Source organism: Microtus oregoni, unplaced genomic scaffold (genome assembly GCF_018167655.1).
Source record: "Microtus oregoni isolate MIOR12 unplaced genomic scaffold, Mior012 000028F_ref0000031, whole genome shotgun sequence".
In the NCBI taxonomy this organism is placed as follows: domain Eukaryota; kingdom Metazoa; phylum Chordata; class Mammalia; order Rodentia; family Cricetidae; genus Microtus; species Microtus oregoni.
This window is the reverse complement of record NW_024543087.1, coordinates 10,597,301-10,611,663: the sequence shown is the minus strand read 5'-3', so window position 1 is coordinate 10,611,663 and position 14,363 is coordinate 10,597,301. Positions and strand designations below refer to the sequence as shown.

Sequence of the window (14,363 nt, the reverse complement as noted above, 5' to 3'; positions counted from 1 at the left end):
AAGGGTATTTCTAGGACCTAGGACCCAAGCAGTAAATGCATTTAAAAGTTTGCAGCTTTACTGATACCTTTAGGGGAAGATGTTGGTTCACCTTCCTCAGTGGCCACGCTTTAAACTACTAGAGGCCCTGTCTAGAAGCAGCAGCTGACGAAAATTCTGCTCCCAGACAGAATTCTGCTCTGTTGTTGTTGCCGCTAAGGGTAGTTCTTTTAACTAAATCTCTATCATTCTAATAAAACTCAAGATTCAACGGCTGGGAAGAAAACCTGTGAGCTCAGAGAGTTAGAACTGCTATCATACTGGGAAGCCACTACCTTCCAAACCACCCAACTAAAAACAAAAGCAAAAAAAAAAAAAAAATGCTAAGCTCCTCCAAGCTACTTCCTGCCAACCAGTTGCTAACCTTGCCTCTGTGAGCCCAGGTTAATTTTATTTAATTAATATAAATTCAACATATCTTTACACAGTTAACAAATGCAGCACTCTGTTTTTCTCGGGTATTTTGGTATTTTGTCACAGCACTAAACCACACCCAAATTTCAATACACTCTCCTCTCCTTTAAAGAACATAATTCACTGTAAACTTCCAGACTAGGGGCCCACTACTGGAAGTCAAGCATGGCTGAGCACAGTCACCAATGTGTGGGTGGCAGCATGGTGCAGGATAATTGTCTATATTCTGTCAATCATGTTTTAAATAAATGCGGATTGGCCAGGCAGGAAGTATAGGCGGGTCAACTAGACAGGAAGTAGAGGTGGGGCGATGAGAACAGGAGAATTCTAGGAAGGAGAAAGAAAGCCCATTCCTCCCGGTCCTCCCCAGACCACGGAAGAAGCAAGATGTGACCTGCCCTGCTGAAAAAAGACAAAAACCCGGACAAGCCGCTCCTCATGTTACAGCAGCATAGTAAGGAAAGCAAAGAGCAGAATGAAACACAGAATACCATTAGGCTACCAAGGCTCACAGTGCTAATTCACCCAAGAGGTGTCCCCAAGCCATACAAAACAGGCAACCCATTAGTTCTAATTCTGATCTCGGCTGGAAAGTAAGCAAGGAAGGCAAAAAGACAGGAAGTTCCTTGTTTCAAAGGTAGAAAAAGAATGACTGCATAGAATATACTGAAACCTTTATACTGAGCCTCAACCTCCACAACCTGAGGTCAAATAGCAAAGCCTTGAGTTGAATGGGGAGAAGAGGCTATCTATATTCCACATTTACATGATCACAAACGATGAGATGGCTGCCTTAGAATATGTTATGGGAGGTGACAGGGAAGTTTATGAGAGGACAGTCAGTGGAAATCAGAAATGTCTGACCAACATGGAGCAAACTCCAACAAGACCAGCCATGTCTTTACAAGAGGGACATGAGGTTAACTAGTTACCACAGACAAAATGGTGTTCCCGAAGAGCCAAACACTTCCAAAGAAGGAACAGATACCACTAACTACCACTAACTAGCAACCCTCTGGTTCTCATCTGTCTCAGGTACTAAAGTTCTCCAGGAAGGAAATCTATCAAAATGGTATAGTGAACCACACCCCTCTCTCTTTATCATTCACAGGGACTTGGCTATATCAAGACTCTAACTTAACTCTTAACTCTAACATGTACCTTACAATGTAAAGAGACCTGAGCAAGTTTAACACAGCCTGAGAGAAAGCCAATATGCAATGCCTAAAAGATGGCTCTCAAAGCACAACCAACATAGAAAACAATACAGTAAAGGACAAAAATCCCTAAAGATTTTAGTTTAGAAATAAACATCTCTTCAGGGCTGGCCAGAAAGCTCAGTAGGGCAAGATACTTGCCACCAAGCCTGACCAGACAGCCAACTCCTATAGAGTGTCCTCTGACCTCCATACCCATACCAAGACATAAGAGCCAAGACACACACACAGATAGATACACATATACACACACACACACACACACACACACACACACACACACGGGGGGGGGGGGGGGATCATTCCTAGAAACCAGTGCATTTTTAATCATTTCTTTAAAATTTTAAATTCTAAGCATATTTAAAGATGTCAGAGTGAAGCTAGGCACTGTTGCCACATGCCTTTAATCCCAGCACTTGGGAGGCAATGGCAGATGAATTTGAGGCCAGCCTGGTCTACAGAGTGAGTTCCAGGACAGTCAGGGCAACAAAGGAAAACCCTGTCTCAAAGAATGAAAACAAAACAAAAAAAAAAAGCTATCACAGTGAGTAGAACTCAGACTTTGCAAGCAGACAACCCAAGGATTCATTCAGTGTCTTAGGTAGCAGACCACCTGCAAATTATAGAACTCTCTCAGTCTAAAGACTCCTACGGAGAAGTAATGCTTCCCTTAAAGCAGTGGTTCGCAACCTTCCTAACACTGCGACCCTTTACTACAGTTCCTCATGTTGTGGCAACTCCCAACCATAAAATCATTTTATTGCTACTTCATACTGTAATTTGGGTACTGTTATGAATTGTAATGTAAATAGCTGATGTGCAGGATATCTGATGTGACCCCAAAGGGGTCAAGGCCCATAGGCTGAGAACCACTGCCTTAGAGGAATAAATGATACAATATGCACAAAGTGCTTGAGACAGTGGCTGGATACACAATCCACACATAACTGTAGCAACAAGCAAACATCTATCTAAAATGACCTTAGTGCTTTTAAGATGTTCCCTACTGTTTAGCAAAACTTCAGCACTAAAAAAAAAAAAAAAAATTAAAGCAAATTCATATTAAAACTCTGTTAGGAGGAATTTAAAATCTTCCTCAATAGAGCACACACTTAGCACAGGCAGGGCCTGCCTGGGTTTTTATTCTACACATTGCTAAAAACAGAAATCTTATGGGGGGAAAACTAGCAATTAGTACATTTCTTTGAAAATATCAAAGATACAGGGCAAAGTCTAGTCTTAAAAGTGCTTTGGAGGGGCTGGAGAGATGGCTCGGTGGTTAAGAGCACCAATTCAGTTCCTGGCATCCATGTCAGGCAGCTCACAACCACCTTTAACTCCAGCTCACAAGGGCCTTCTTATGAGCTCTGCAGACACCCATAAACATGTAGCACACAGACACACATAAATAAAAATTAAAATCTTTTAAAGTGTTTCTGGAGAATGGGGACAGGGCTCAATGGGTAAAGCACCAGCCACACGAACCTGAATGCCTGAGTTCTGACCTTCAGAATCAACGGAAAAGCCAGAAGCAGTCATGCCCTCAGCTGGAATCCTGGAGACTAGCGGACAATGCCCAGCAGCTCACAGGCCAGCAAGCCCACCCAGCACTGAACAAAGACCCTGTCTGAATGAGGTGGGAGGTGAGAGCCAACTCCTCTGACCTAGACACATAATCATACCCACATTCATTCAGATCCATATTCTCTCTCGCACGCGCACATACACACAGTAGCAATATCATTAGTATAGAGTATTATCACAGTATCTCTCCACTCCTAAATCAATAATCAGAATATAAGCAATAATTATGAAGTAAAATGGAATCATAGTATTTTCTTTCTTAATAATTAAAACATATGTGTTTGGAAAATACTTAAGACATTACAAAACCAAGTCCATCAGCTTCATTTTTGAAAGATGTAGTTTACTGCTTTTAATTAAGTGTATGCCTGTGTGACTGTGTGTGCATGAGCATGTGTTCAGCTACCTGAAGGGCCAGAAACATTGGATCCCCTGGAGCTAGAGTTACAAGCAACTGTGAGCAGCCTTACATGGTGTTGGGACAAGCTCTATTTCTCTGCAAGAGCAGTTAGCCCCCACCAACTTCATTTTTTTACAAAATCTATCTAAAATGACTCAATAAAAAAAAACTGAAACTACAAACTACTAATACAATACAAAAAATGTTTATTAAGACTATCATCTGCCTGGTGTGATATTGTTCATCTTTAATCCCAGCATTCAAGAGGCAGAAGCAGGTGCATCTCTGTGAGTTAAAGACCAAGCAACTACATATCAAGTACTGCTAGGCATTCTCTGTCTCGAAAAACAAAACAAAAGAAAATGGGGGGAAGACTATCATATAACAAAGGCTGAAGGATACAGTCAATGCCTGACTAAGAGAAGAGGTGGACACAACAAAACAGTTGCTTTGTTTGTAAAAGGAGACAAGGATATAATTTGATACTATAGTGCTTGCCTACAAATAAAAACCCTGGCTGATTTGCACACAGTAGCGGGAAGGGAGGAAGGGAGGGAAGGAGGGAGAGAGGAAGGGAGAGAAGGAGGGAGGCAGGAAGGGAGGGGGGAGGGAGGGAAGGAGAGAGGAAGGGAGAGAAGGAGGAAGGCAGGGAGGGAGGAGGGAGGGAAGGAGGGAGGGAGGCAGGGAGGGAGAAGATAAGGGAGGGAAAAGAGAAAGGGAGGAGGGGAAGGGGAGGAGAGTGAAAGTGAAGGCTCAAATAGTGAGCAAGTCTAACGGGGATAAAGAACATATATTGCATGTTTAACATTCAAAATGTTAAAAAAAATTGATTGGACATTGGAAAAATAAATAAAATATACAGAAAACAATTTTACAAATCAATAAAGAAATATCATCCTGACAGGAATATGGACAATAGAAAGTCATTTTAAAAAGGTAGTAAGTAGCCAGCATATGGAATAAAGCTTGCCCTCAGCACACTAACAAATGCTACCTGACATCCCCAGTATAGCTACCAGCAATAATTCAAACTATCAGACAACAAGGACCAGTAGGGATGTGGAGGGGGGAAAAAAAAACTGATACCCTGACTATGGGAATATAATGACCCAAGAACTTCAAAGAGCTGAGTCTCCTGTTTAAATAAATCTGAATAAATGCTCTTCTCTGCTGCCTCCCAAAACCTTACTAAAAAAGAATCTGAACATGTCCAACAGCAGTGGGCAAAGCTCTTGGGATAATCCTGAGCAACACCCCACCACAGGGGGAAAGGCTGGAAATGCAGCAAGGACAAGGGGAATGAAAAAGGAAAGGGCATTCAACAAAACTTTTGAAAATGTTAAGATGGAAGAAGCATAAAATGCTGAAATCTGACCAAGAAGGGAGGCAAATGAGAAGCCAAATCTACCAGAGCAGCCAGGGCAGAAATAATTAAGCATGGAGCACCAATAAGGCATGCAGGAGTTCCAGCCCTGAAAAGTGACTTAGTTTAAGAAAGAAACAAACTAACTCATTCCCAGGCTCTCAGGTCCTGAGTATTAACACTTTCAGGTTGGGGATATCTGCCAACCTTCTTCAGTTCTCCCCGATCCTCCGTATGTCTCTTCTGTGAGATGTTGGCACACATAATAGCCAGTGATACATAAGGACATGTGGCAGAGCCAAGAAAACACCTTGGACTCTCAACCTTTCTCCTTTCCGCTATCCTACTCTTTAGAACAGTGGTTCTCAACTTGTGGGTTGTGACCTCTATCACAGGGGCCATACATCAGATATCCTGAATATCAGATATCAATCCACACATCTTCGAACACCTGATATTTGAAAAAAAAGCAAAAAATATCAAATGGAAAAAAGAAAGCTAAATATGCTTTATTTGAAATATACAAATGGTGCTGGCATAACTGGATATCAACATGTAGAAAAATGAAAATAGACCCATATCTATCACCATGTACAAAACTCAAGTCCAAATGGATCAAAGACCTTAATATAAAGCCAACCACACTGAGCCTTATACAAGAGAAAGTGGGAAGTACACTTGAACACATTAGCACAGGGAACCACTTCCTAAATACAACCCCAGCAGCACAGACACTGAGAGAAACAATTAATAAATGGGACCTCCTGAAACTGAAAAGCTTCTGTAAAGCAAAAGACACATTCAACAAGACAAAACGACAGCCTACAGAATGGGAAAAGATCTTCACTAACCCCCACATCAGACAGAGGTCTGATCTCCAAAATACACAAAGAACTCAAGAAATTGGACACCAAAAAAACACATAATCCCCCCCCCAAAAAAAAGAAAAGAAAATGGAAAATGGAGTACAGACCTAAACAGAGAACTCTCAACAGAGGAATCTAAAATGGCTGAAAGACACTTAAGGAAATGCTCAACATCCTTAGTCATCAGAGAAATGCAAATCAAAACAACTCTGAGATTCCATCTTACACCTGTAAGAATAGCCAAGATCAAAAACACTGATGACAACTTATGCTGGAGAGGTTGTGGGGAAAGGGGAACACTTCTGCACTGCTGGTGGGAATGCAAACTGGTACAACCCCTTTGGATGTCAGTGTAGCGATTTCTCAGAAAATTAGGAAACAACCTTCCTCAAGATCCAGTAATATCTCTTTTGGGTATATATCCAAAGGATGCTTAATCGTGCCACAAGGACATGTGCTCCACTATGTTCACAGCATCTTTGTTTGTCATAGCCAGAATCTGGAAACAACCTAAATGCCCCTCAACCAAAGAATAGATAAGAAAAAGTGTTACATTTACACAATGGAGTACTACACAGCAGAAAAAAATAACAACATCTTGAATTTTGCAGGAAAATGGATAGAGCTAGAAAACATTATTTTGAGTGAAGTAACCCAGACCCAGAAAGACAATTATCACATGTACTCACTCATAGGTGGTTTTTAAACACAAAGCAAAGAAAGCCAGCCTACAAACCACAATCCCAGAGAACTCAGACAACAATGAGGACACTAAGAGAGACTTACATAGATCTAATCTATGAAAAAGACAAGATCTCCTGAGTAAATTGGGAGCATGGGGACCCTGAGGAAGGATTGAAGTGGGAGGGGAGAGAGAGAGGAGCAGAGAAAAATGTAGAGCTCAATAAATATCAGTTTAAAAATGTCTCCATAAAATCAAGCTGTAGGCAAGCCTGCAAGCATTTTCTTATTAGTGATTGATGGGGAAGGGCCCAGCTCATTGGGTGGTGCCATCCCTGAGTTGGTGGTCCTGGGTTCCATAAGAAAGCAGACTGAGCAAGCCATGGAGAGCAAGTCAGTAAACCTTGGCCTCTTCATTAGTTCCTGCCTCCAGGTGCCTGTTCTGTTTGAGCTCCTGTCCTGACTTCCTTTGATGATGAACAGTGGAAGCATACACCAAATAAACCCTTTCCTCCGCAACTTGCTTTCTTTGTCATGGTGTTTATCACAGCAATAAGAACCCTAAGATACAACTTATAGGGTGGGGGATACCATATATAACTGAAATTTTAAATAATCATTCTCATTACTGTTATACCACTTACATGTTTAACCTAGAACACTGTAAAAGAGCATTTACAAGTCAGAAACAAAAAGGTATGTCATGGGCTGGAGAGAGAGCTCAGTGGTAAAGCGCTTGCTATACAAGCATGAGAACCCAAGTTCAAACGCCCAGAATCCATGTAAAAGTCAAAGTAGCACATAACTGTAATCCCAGTGCTCCTAGGGGCAAGATGGGGAGAGAGACGGGAAACTTCAAAAGCTCTAAGGCCATAGCCCAGCAGTGGTGGCACACGCCTTTAATCCCAGCACTCGGGAGGCAGAGGCAGGCGGATCTCTGTGAGTTCGAGGTCAGCCTGGTCTAGAAGAGCTAGTTCCAAGACAGGAACCAAAAAGCTATGGAGAAACCCTGTCTCGAGAAAAAAAAAAAAAAAAGCTCTAAGTCCAGAGAGCAGAGCAGATGCATGCAACAAGAACAAGCAACTCTGTCTCAAACAATGTAGAAGGCAAGGACCACCCAAGGGCATTCGCTGGTCTCAACACACAAGTGTTATGGCTGTATAAACCCAGAACTCACACTCAGAAACAGATAGATAATTGGTATAAACACATAAACAGGCAAGACTACATGTGGAGCTGTGCACCAGGACTTACTAAGGTAGCTTCTACTCTTGAGGAATTAGTTTAAACTCTTTTTCTCCAAAGTTTATTAACTTAAAAGTTCAAGTTTAAAAAAATCATAAATCAAATTTAGTGTCAGTGCACAGTTTTAATCCCAACACTCAAGAGCCAGAGGAAGGCAAATCTGTGGGGTCAGCCTGGTCTACATAATGAGTTCCAGGAGACACCTACACTCCCAAATAATAAATAAATTAATAAGGAAAAGATAAGCCAATGTTGTTTTCAAAATTATCAAGCATGATTATTAAAGATATTATGCTTTATCTGAATAGTTCACAAGTATTTGATTCCCAACTATCCAATTTTATCATATGCAGCCCAAACAATTCTGGTACACACTTGCACTATAAAACAAGGTGTAGAAAGTTTAGTCCTTTACCCAGCTCCTCAAAACAAACGAACAACCACTTATTTGCTACAAGAGGATGACAGAGGTGGCTCACAACAGCTCCTCTCCACTCCTCTAAGGAGAAAAGTTCCTGCACTTATTCCCAGCAAAGGGCAGGAGAGAAGGAGCAGTGTAGAGTCCCCACAGCCCTCCATCTGAACTGTTTGCCACTTTATCCAACATCCTAAAACCATATGCCCAAGTGCTTTAGTGTTGGAAACAAGCATACTCTATCATGGGGTTCATTACACTCCACGTATGCTTTATTAATACTATTAATACCTTACTAGCCTGGGTGTGGTGGCTCATGCTTCTAATCCCAGCTTTCAAGAGGCAGATAGGAGGACTAACTGAGAATTCACGAACAATCTGGACTACATAATCCATTCCCGGTGAAGGGCAATGGAAGAGGGCCTCCATGTCAACCTCTGGGCTCTAAGTGCACACACTTGCATGTACATGAGCACAAATGTAACACACACAATAAATAAATAAGTCAACTTTTTAAATATTTTACTAATCTGGGAATGTACCTCAGTGGTGGCTAGCATCCCTGAGTCCATTAATTCAACACCCAATGCCACAATAACTTTGAGGGATGGGAATATAGCTCAGTAGGCAGAGAGTTAGCCTACCATGCACGAAGCCCTGGGGTAAAACCCCATCATCCTGAAAACAGATTATGGTGGAAACAGGAGGATTAGAAGTTCAAAGTCATCTTCAGCTAGACGGGGAGCTTGAGGCCAGCCAGGGATACACAAAACCCTATTTCAAAGGGGTGGGGAGCACACCTCACTGAATGTTGCTGGTGTCTGCATAAAGTTGAAATTTTTACATTGATTCTAAAGAATCATCAAGTATTTCTTCATTACCTTAAAAAGTGCTTATTCTATCAGACTAATAATCCTTGCAACCCAACAGTCTTAGCTCTAAAACTGATACCAAAGGAACATAATCTCCGAGCAACCTATCCAATATCCCTTCCTTTGGAGAACCAACCTTTCCCCTTCCCAAATTAATCTTTCTTTGGTCCAAGGAGAGCAGAGAAGCTAAACAAACTGGGTAACCCAGACAGAGGTCATTAACTTAGCCCACTTCCCCAATCATTAACATATGTATCCAACCAAGCAGAGCAGCCTCCAGAGACTTTCAACAAACAAAGCTTACGCAGTGCTGTGAGCCAGTATAATTATGGTAAGAGCTGCCGCAGGTGGCCATCTCTCACCACACAAAGCTCACCTACGAAGGAAGTACCTTGGTGGCAAGATGATCTCTATTGATGCCAAACTTTAAAAAGGATGTCTCTAGACAACTCCGTCCCCAGAGTATCTTAGCTTAAGCTACTTAAATCAGGGTTTCTGAAACTTGCACCCTAATACACCAGTGTCTCTTGCATGAAACGAGATATTACAGGAAGTTTGATCACAAGGAACCACAGAAATATTGTCATCTTCAAGTACCAGAGTTCCCATGTATTCCACATGTGTGAAACCCCCTGTCAACAGATTTTAAGGAACCCACTCTTGAGCGGCCTATGTCACTCAGGTTTTCTTTCAGCTACGACTGTAGCTCCTAACTTTTGCAACTGTCAATCTGTCGTTCGATTATGTTTGAACTTTAGGTGACTTATTCCAAGTGAACAAAGTGATGAGTAAGCGACATTTGGCCCAGTGACTCAATTCTCTCCCTTCCCTTCTGCAACTATTATTAGGAAACTTAGATGCGGCCCAATAAAATCACAAGCGGCGGTTGTAAAAAGGGAGTCTTCAGTTGTTAAGACCCAGGAAAGTGAAAACCAGTCAAACGGCTGAGACCAGAGACACCATTACGTGGCGGACTTCCTCCCAGGCAAGGCTCCTAGGTGACAGAGGCCACCAGGAAGCTAGCCGGGTACAAGTCCTCTCACCAGGAAAGAATGCTGACCACACCTACGCAGCTGGCCTGAGTCAGGGTGGGGAGGCCAGTGCTGGGGGGAGGGAAGGAGGGCGGCTGGGGCGGGGGGAGGGAGGGAAGCAAGAGGGAGGTTAGGAAGCCAGGGAGCCGGAAGCCCACGGCCCGCGCCCACCTCAGCAGAGTCTCCAGCGAGCCCTCATGCTTGTCGAGCGGGCGGCCGAGCGCCGTGCGCCGCAGCTTGCTGAGCTCCTCGGCCGCACGGCAGTACTGGGCCTGCTCTTCGCCGCCGCTCGGGTACGTCTGCTGGATGAACTTCACCAGTGGCTTGGCCAGGTCCACCTCCGACGTCTTCTTCAGCTGCACCCAGATGAACGACATGGTGAGCACCCGGCCGCCGCTTCGGGCCGGAGACACGGAGGGACAGCGACAATGGCCTAGGCGCGCTCGGCACCGGCAGCGGACGAGCGGACCGACGGGCCGACGGACTGAGCCGCCAGAGCTTCAGGTCGGCCACTTCCGGGAGCCCCTGCGCAGGCGCAGTTGAAGGGGCGCGCCGTGCGGCCACGTGATGGTGTCACCCCGGCGTCCCTCGCCTGATCGCGCCTCTGCGGCGCCTGCGCAATGCATTTCGTCGTTCTTCTACTCCAGTGGTTAAACTTTTGGAAAGTTTTTTGGGTTTTTTTGTTTTGTTTTGTTTTGATTTTTGGTTTACGAGACAGTGTTTCTCAGTGTATCCCTGACTGTCCTGGAACGTGCGCTGTAGACCGGCTGGCCTCGAACTCGGAGATCTGCCTGCCTCTGCCACCCAATTTAAAGGCTTGGGCCACCATGCCTGGCTCCAAAAGATTTTTTAATTTCTCTTTGAATTCTGTTTTATTTTTCTATTTAAATATTTTAATCAATTGTATTTTAAACTACCTAAATTTAATTTTATAGATCTAGAACTATTATGCCCCCTGGTACAATACTCTTTTGTTAGACCTTCAGGCCCTGGGAGTATTGTGATAATGGTTCATTCAACTACTGCTGAAGGTCCATTGTGTGTGCAGGGCCTCGATCCAAAGTAGCAAAGTACCTGCCTAAGGGCACTCAGCCAGGTAAGGACACCGGTTACCATAGATAAGAAACATTCTCACAGAAGGTGAACTTAAAAGGATACCAGCAGTTTGAGAAGCTATCTTGGCATCAAAGTGAGGAATAAAGCGCGCCTGCCCACATCCAGAACGTAAAAGGCAAGCAGAGAATAGAATGAAACGAGGTTGAAGAGTGAAGCCACAAACACTACGGAACTTGCGGTCAACGTAAACAATTTGTTTTGTAGGATCTGCGGCACAAAAGTGTCGGACCCAGCCGTGACAGGCTCAATAGAGACCACCCAGGAACAGACCATCCAAGGGGAAATATCTAACATTCCAACCATTATAGATAGGATCACCTGACGTCCCTTAGCCCAGCACACCCCCATCCCCTTTCACCAAGACACCCCTAGACAAATGTCAGCCAATCAGGGGTCCTGACCCTTAGAAATCCCTCACCCCAGCCTCTGCTATGATAAAAACCCACCCCAACTGGGCCGGTGGCTCTCCAACCTCACTGCTATGTCGGATGGATGGAGGGTCCAAGCTCAAGCTTGAATAAAGGCTCTTTGCTTTTGCATATGATAACAGACTCTGTGGTAGTTTTGGGGGACCGCAATATGGGCACAGCATAAGCAGTTTGTTTTTACATTTTAAAAAGACTTCCCCTCGGTAACTGGAGAAATGGCTTAGCGTTTAAAAAGTGGTGCTTGCTGCTCTGCCAGGAAGAGGACCAGAGTCGGGTTCCAGCCCCCACTTCTAGCAGCTAGCAACAACCTTTAACTCAAGGTCGCCCGAGAGCACGCACAGCGCTCTGTTTCTCTCTTTCTCTCCCTCCCTCCCTTCCTCCCTCCCTCCCCCCCCCCACACACATAAAATGTTTTTTAAAGGCCTCCAGGAGAACAAGTCTGATATTTTTAATGTTGTATATTTTTACGTGTTTTATTGTTTTATTTATTTGGAGCATGCAGAAGTCAGAAGACAACTTCCGGAGTCAATTCTACCACGTTTCAGGGATGAAACTCAGGCCATTACAATTGGCAGCCTTTATCTACTGAGACATGGAACAGATGTAAATGTATGATGTCATCTTTGAAACATTCCAGGAAAAACTGACTTGAATCTACCAAGCCTTCTCATTAAATGCACAATATTTTTTTAATTTTCTGGGTTTTTTATGTGTATCAGTGTTCTGCCTACATATATGTCTGTGTTGTAGTGAGCCGGACAGGATCGCCATTACAAGATGGCGCCAACATCCTGTCTTGTTGGAAATAAACAACTCCATATTTGGTAAGCCTTTGAGAGCTGCATGTCCCCCACTTCCCGCATGCACGGTGGTTAAGGGTCCTTGGGCCTATCCTGATGCAGTCTAGTGTCAGCTGTTGGTGGCAGCCAATCACAGGGCGACCCGTGTGCCATTTCCAGATATAAGCAGCTGCCTTAGGGCTCTGGGGGGGGGGGGCCTCTCGCTGCGCGCTCTCTCTCTCTCTCTCTCTCTCTCTCTCTCTCTCTCTCGTTTTTTGCCTCTCTTGTTTTCTGCCCCTCGCTTCCTGCCCCCTTTGCTTCATGCTCTCTCTCAATCAAGGGCACTCCAGTAAAGTGTGATCTGAGTAGAATCCTGGTGTGGTGGTTGTTCTTTCTCGCTGGTTGAGAAGTCTGCCGCACTGTGTATCATGTTTGTGTCTCGTGTCCCCTGAGGTCAGTAGATGGCATCAGATCTGCTGGAACTGGAGCTGCAGAAATGATGAGCTGTATGTTGGAGCTGGGAATTGAACCTGGGTCCTGGGTCCTCTGGAAGAGCAGCTGGTGCTCTTAAGAACTGGATCGTCTCTCCAGCTCCAAAACACACACTTTATAAGAAATATACCAGGTGAAGTAACAAATTCATGACAGTCTAAAGGATAACTGGTGTACAAGCTTCAATAGGTTATCACCCAATGGTTGAATGAAAAGAAATCTAAGGGACATTACAGCCTGAACTGGATGCTATTCTGAACGAACAGGCTATAAAATGCCTTTTGGGACAGTTGGAGTATGAATGAAGATATGGAATATGTGATAAGATGAACCTGTGCTCCCATGCAAATGTGGAGGCCTTTAAGAAAATGGCAAGTCACAAAATGGTATGTGTGTAATACTGTCCCAATCTTATAAAATTGTGTGTGTGTGTGTGTGTGTGTGTGTGTATGGACTATGAAAAAGGATTGTTCCATTTGGTGGTGCTGATTGTAATCTTTGAAAATAGAAACATACATCTTTTGGTCTTATTTTTATCTTCTTGTAATTTTCTTGCCTTATACAGTATGTTTGTCCTTTAGCTGTTGTTGAATTTTCTTTTACTCCAGCCCCATGTTGGAATGCCAGAATGTTGTTGTTGTTGTTTACTCTTTGACTCTTTTTGGCTCTTTGGCTTTTGGGGAAGGCGTACCACCCAGCTCCCAAATGGATCACCATAGAGTCTTATTCTTTTTGATAAATACCGGGCCTTCGCTTTGTCTTGTTTCTACATTTCCTTTTTAATGGCGTGTGTGTGTGTGTGTGTATGTGTGTGTGTGTCAAAGGACACCTTGTTGGAATCCTTTTCTTCTATCATGTGGATTCCGGAGTTTGAACTCAGGGCTTCAGGCTTGCTGGCAAGCCCTTTAACCACTGATCCGTCTCAACAACACTATAAAAGTATCTTTATTCTAATAAGATAAAAAGTATCTTTTTTAGAATAAAGATACTTTTAATTAGATGTATAGCAAATGCACCAGAAGAATACAATGAGGCAAAATTGAAACAAGTTTAGAAATTCAGGCAAAAAAAAAATCGTCATGTCTGACAGAAGTAAGCGTGATCAAAAGAGATAAACTTCATAAGTTTAGAATTGAATTTACTGACAAACCAGACAGGAAAGTAAGGAAAGGGGAGTGGCCAGCGATGGCTCCTGGTTCACATGCCTGTGGGTCTGAGTGTTTGGTGAGATCACATGGATAAGTCACTGGTGAGGGAGGGAGAATACACTGTGCTCCCCACACATTTGGTGATGAGATAGAAGAAATTGTCTTCTACAAATTGGTTTTTGCATAGGAGTCAGCATTCAGCATGCAAGTTTGAAGAAATGGCTCAATGGTTAAAAGCAATAGCACACACCACTCTTGCAGAGGAACCAAGTG

The 14,363-nt window shown here is 43.5% G+C and overlaps 1 protein-coding gene across 2 annotated transcripts in view; it reads right to left on the bottom strand.

The window, feature by feature from the left end:
• LOC121464215 (programmed cell death 6 interacting protein) overlaps positions 1-10,656 on the bottom strand; it is a 52,897-nt gene extending 42,241 nt beyond the window's left edge. Inside the window, exon 1 of one of the 2 annotated variants that reach the window (XM_041676936.1) lies at positions 10,299-10,656. In XM_041676936.1, coding sequence (XP_041532870.1) covers positions 10,299-10,504 — 206 coding nt within the window. In that variant the 5' untranslated portion in view covers positions 10,505-10,656. The remainder of the gene's footprint in view (positions 1-10,298) is intronic. The other variant, XM_041676937.1, reaches the window with a different exon arrangement.
• Positions 10,657-14,363: the final 3,707 nt, after the last annotated feature.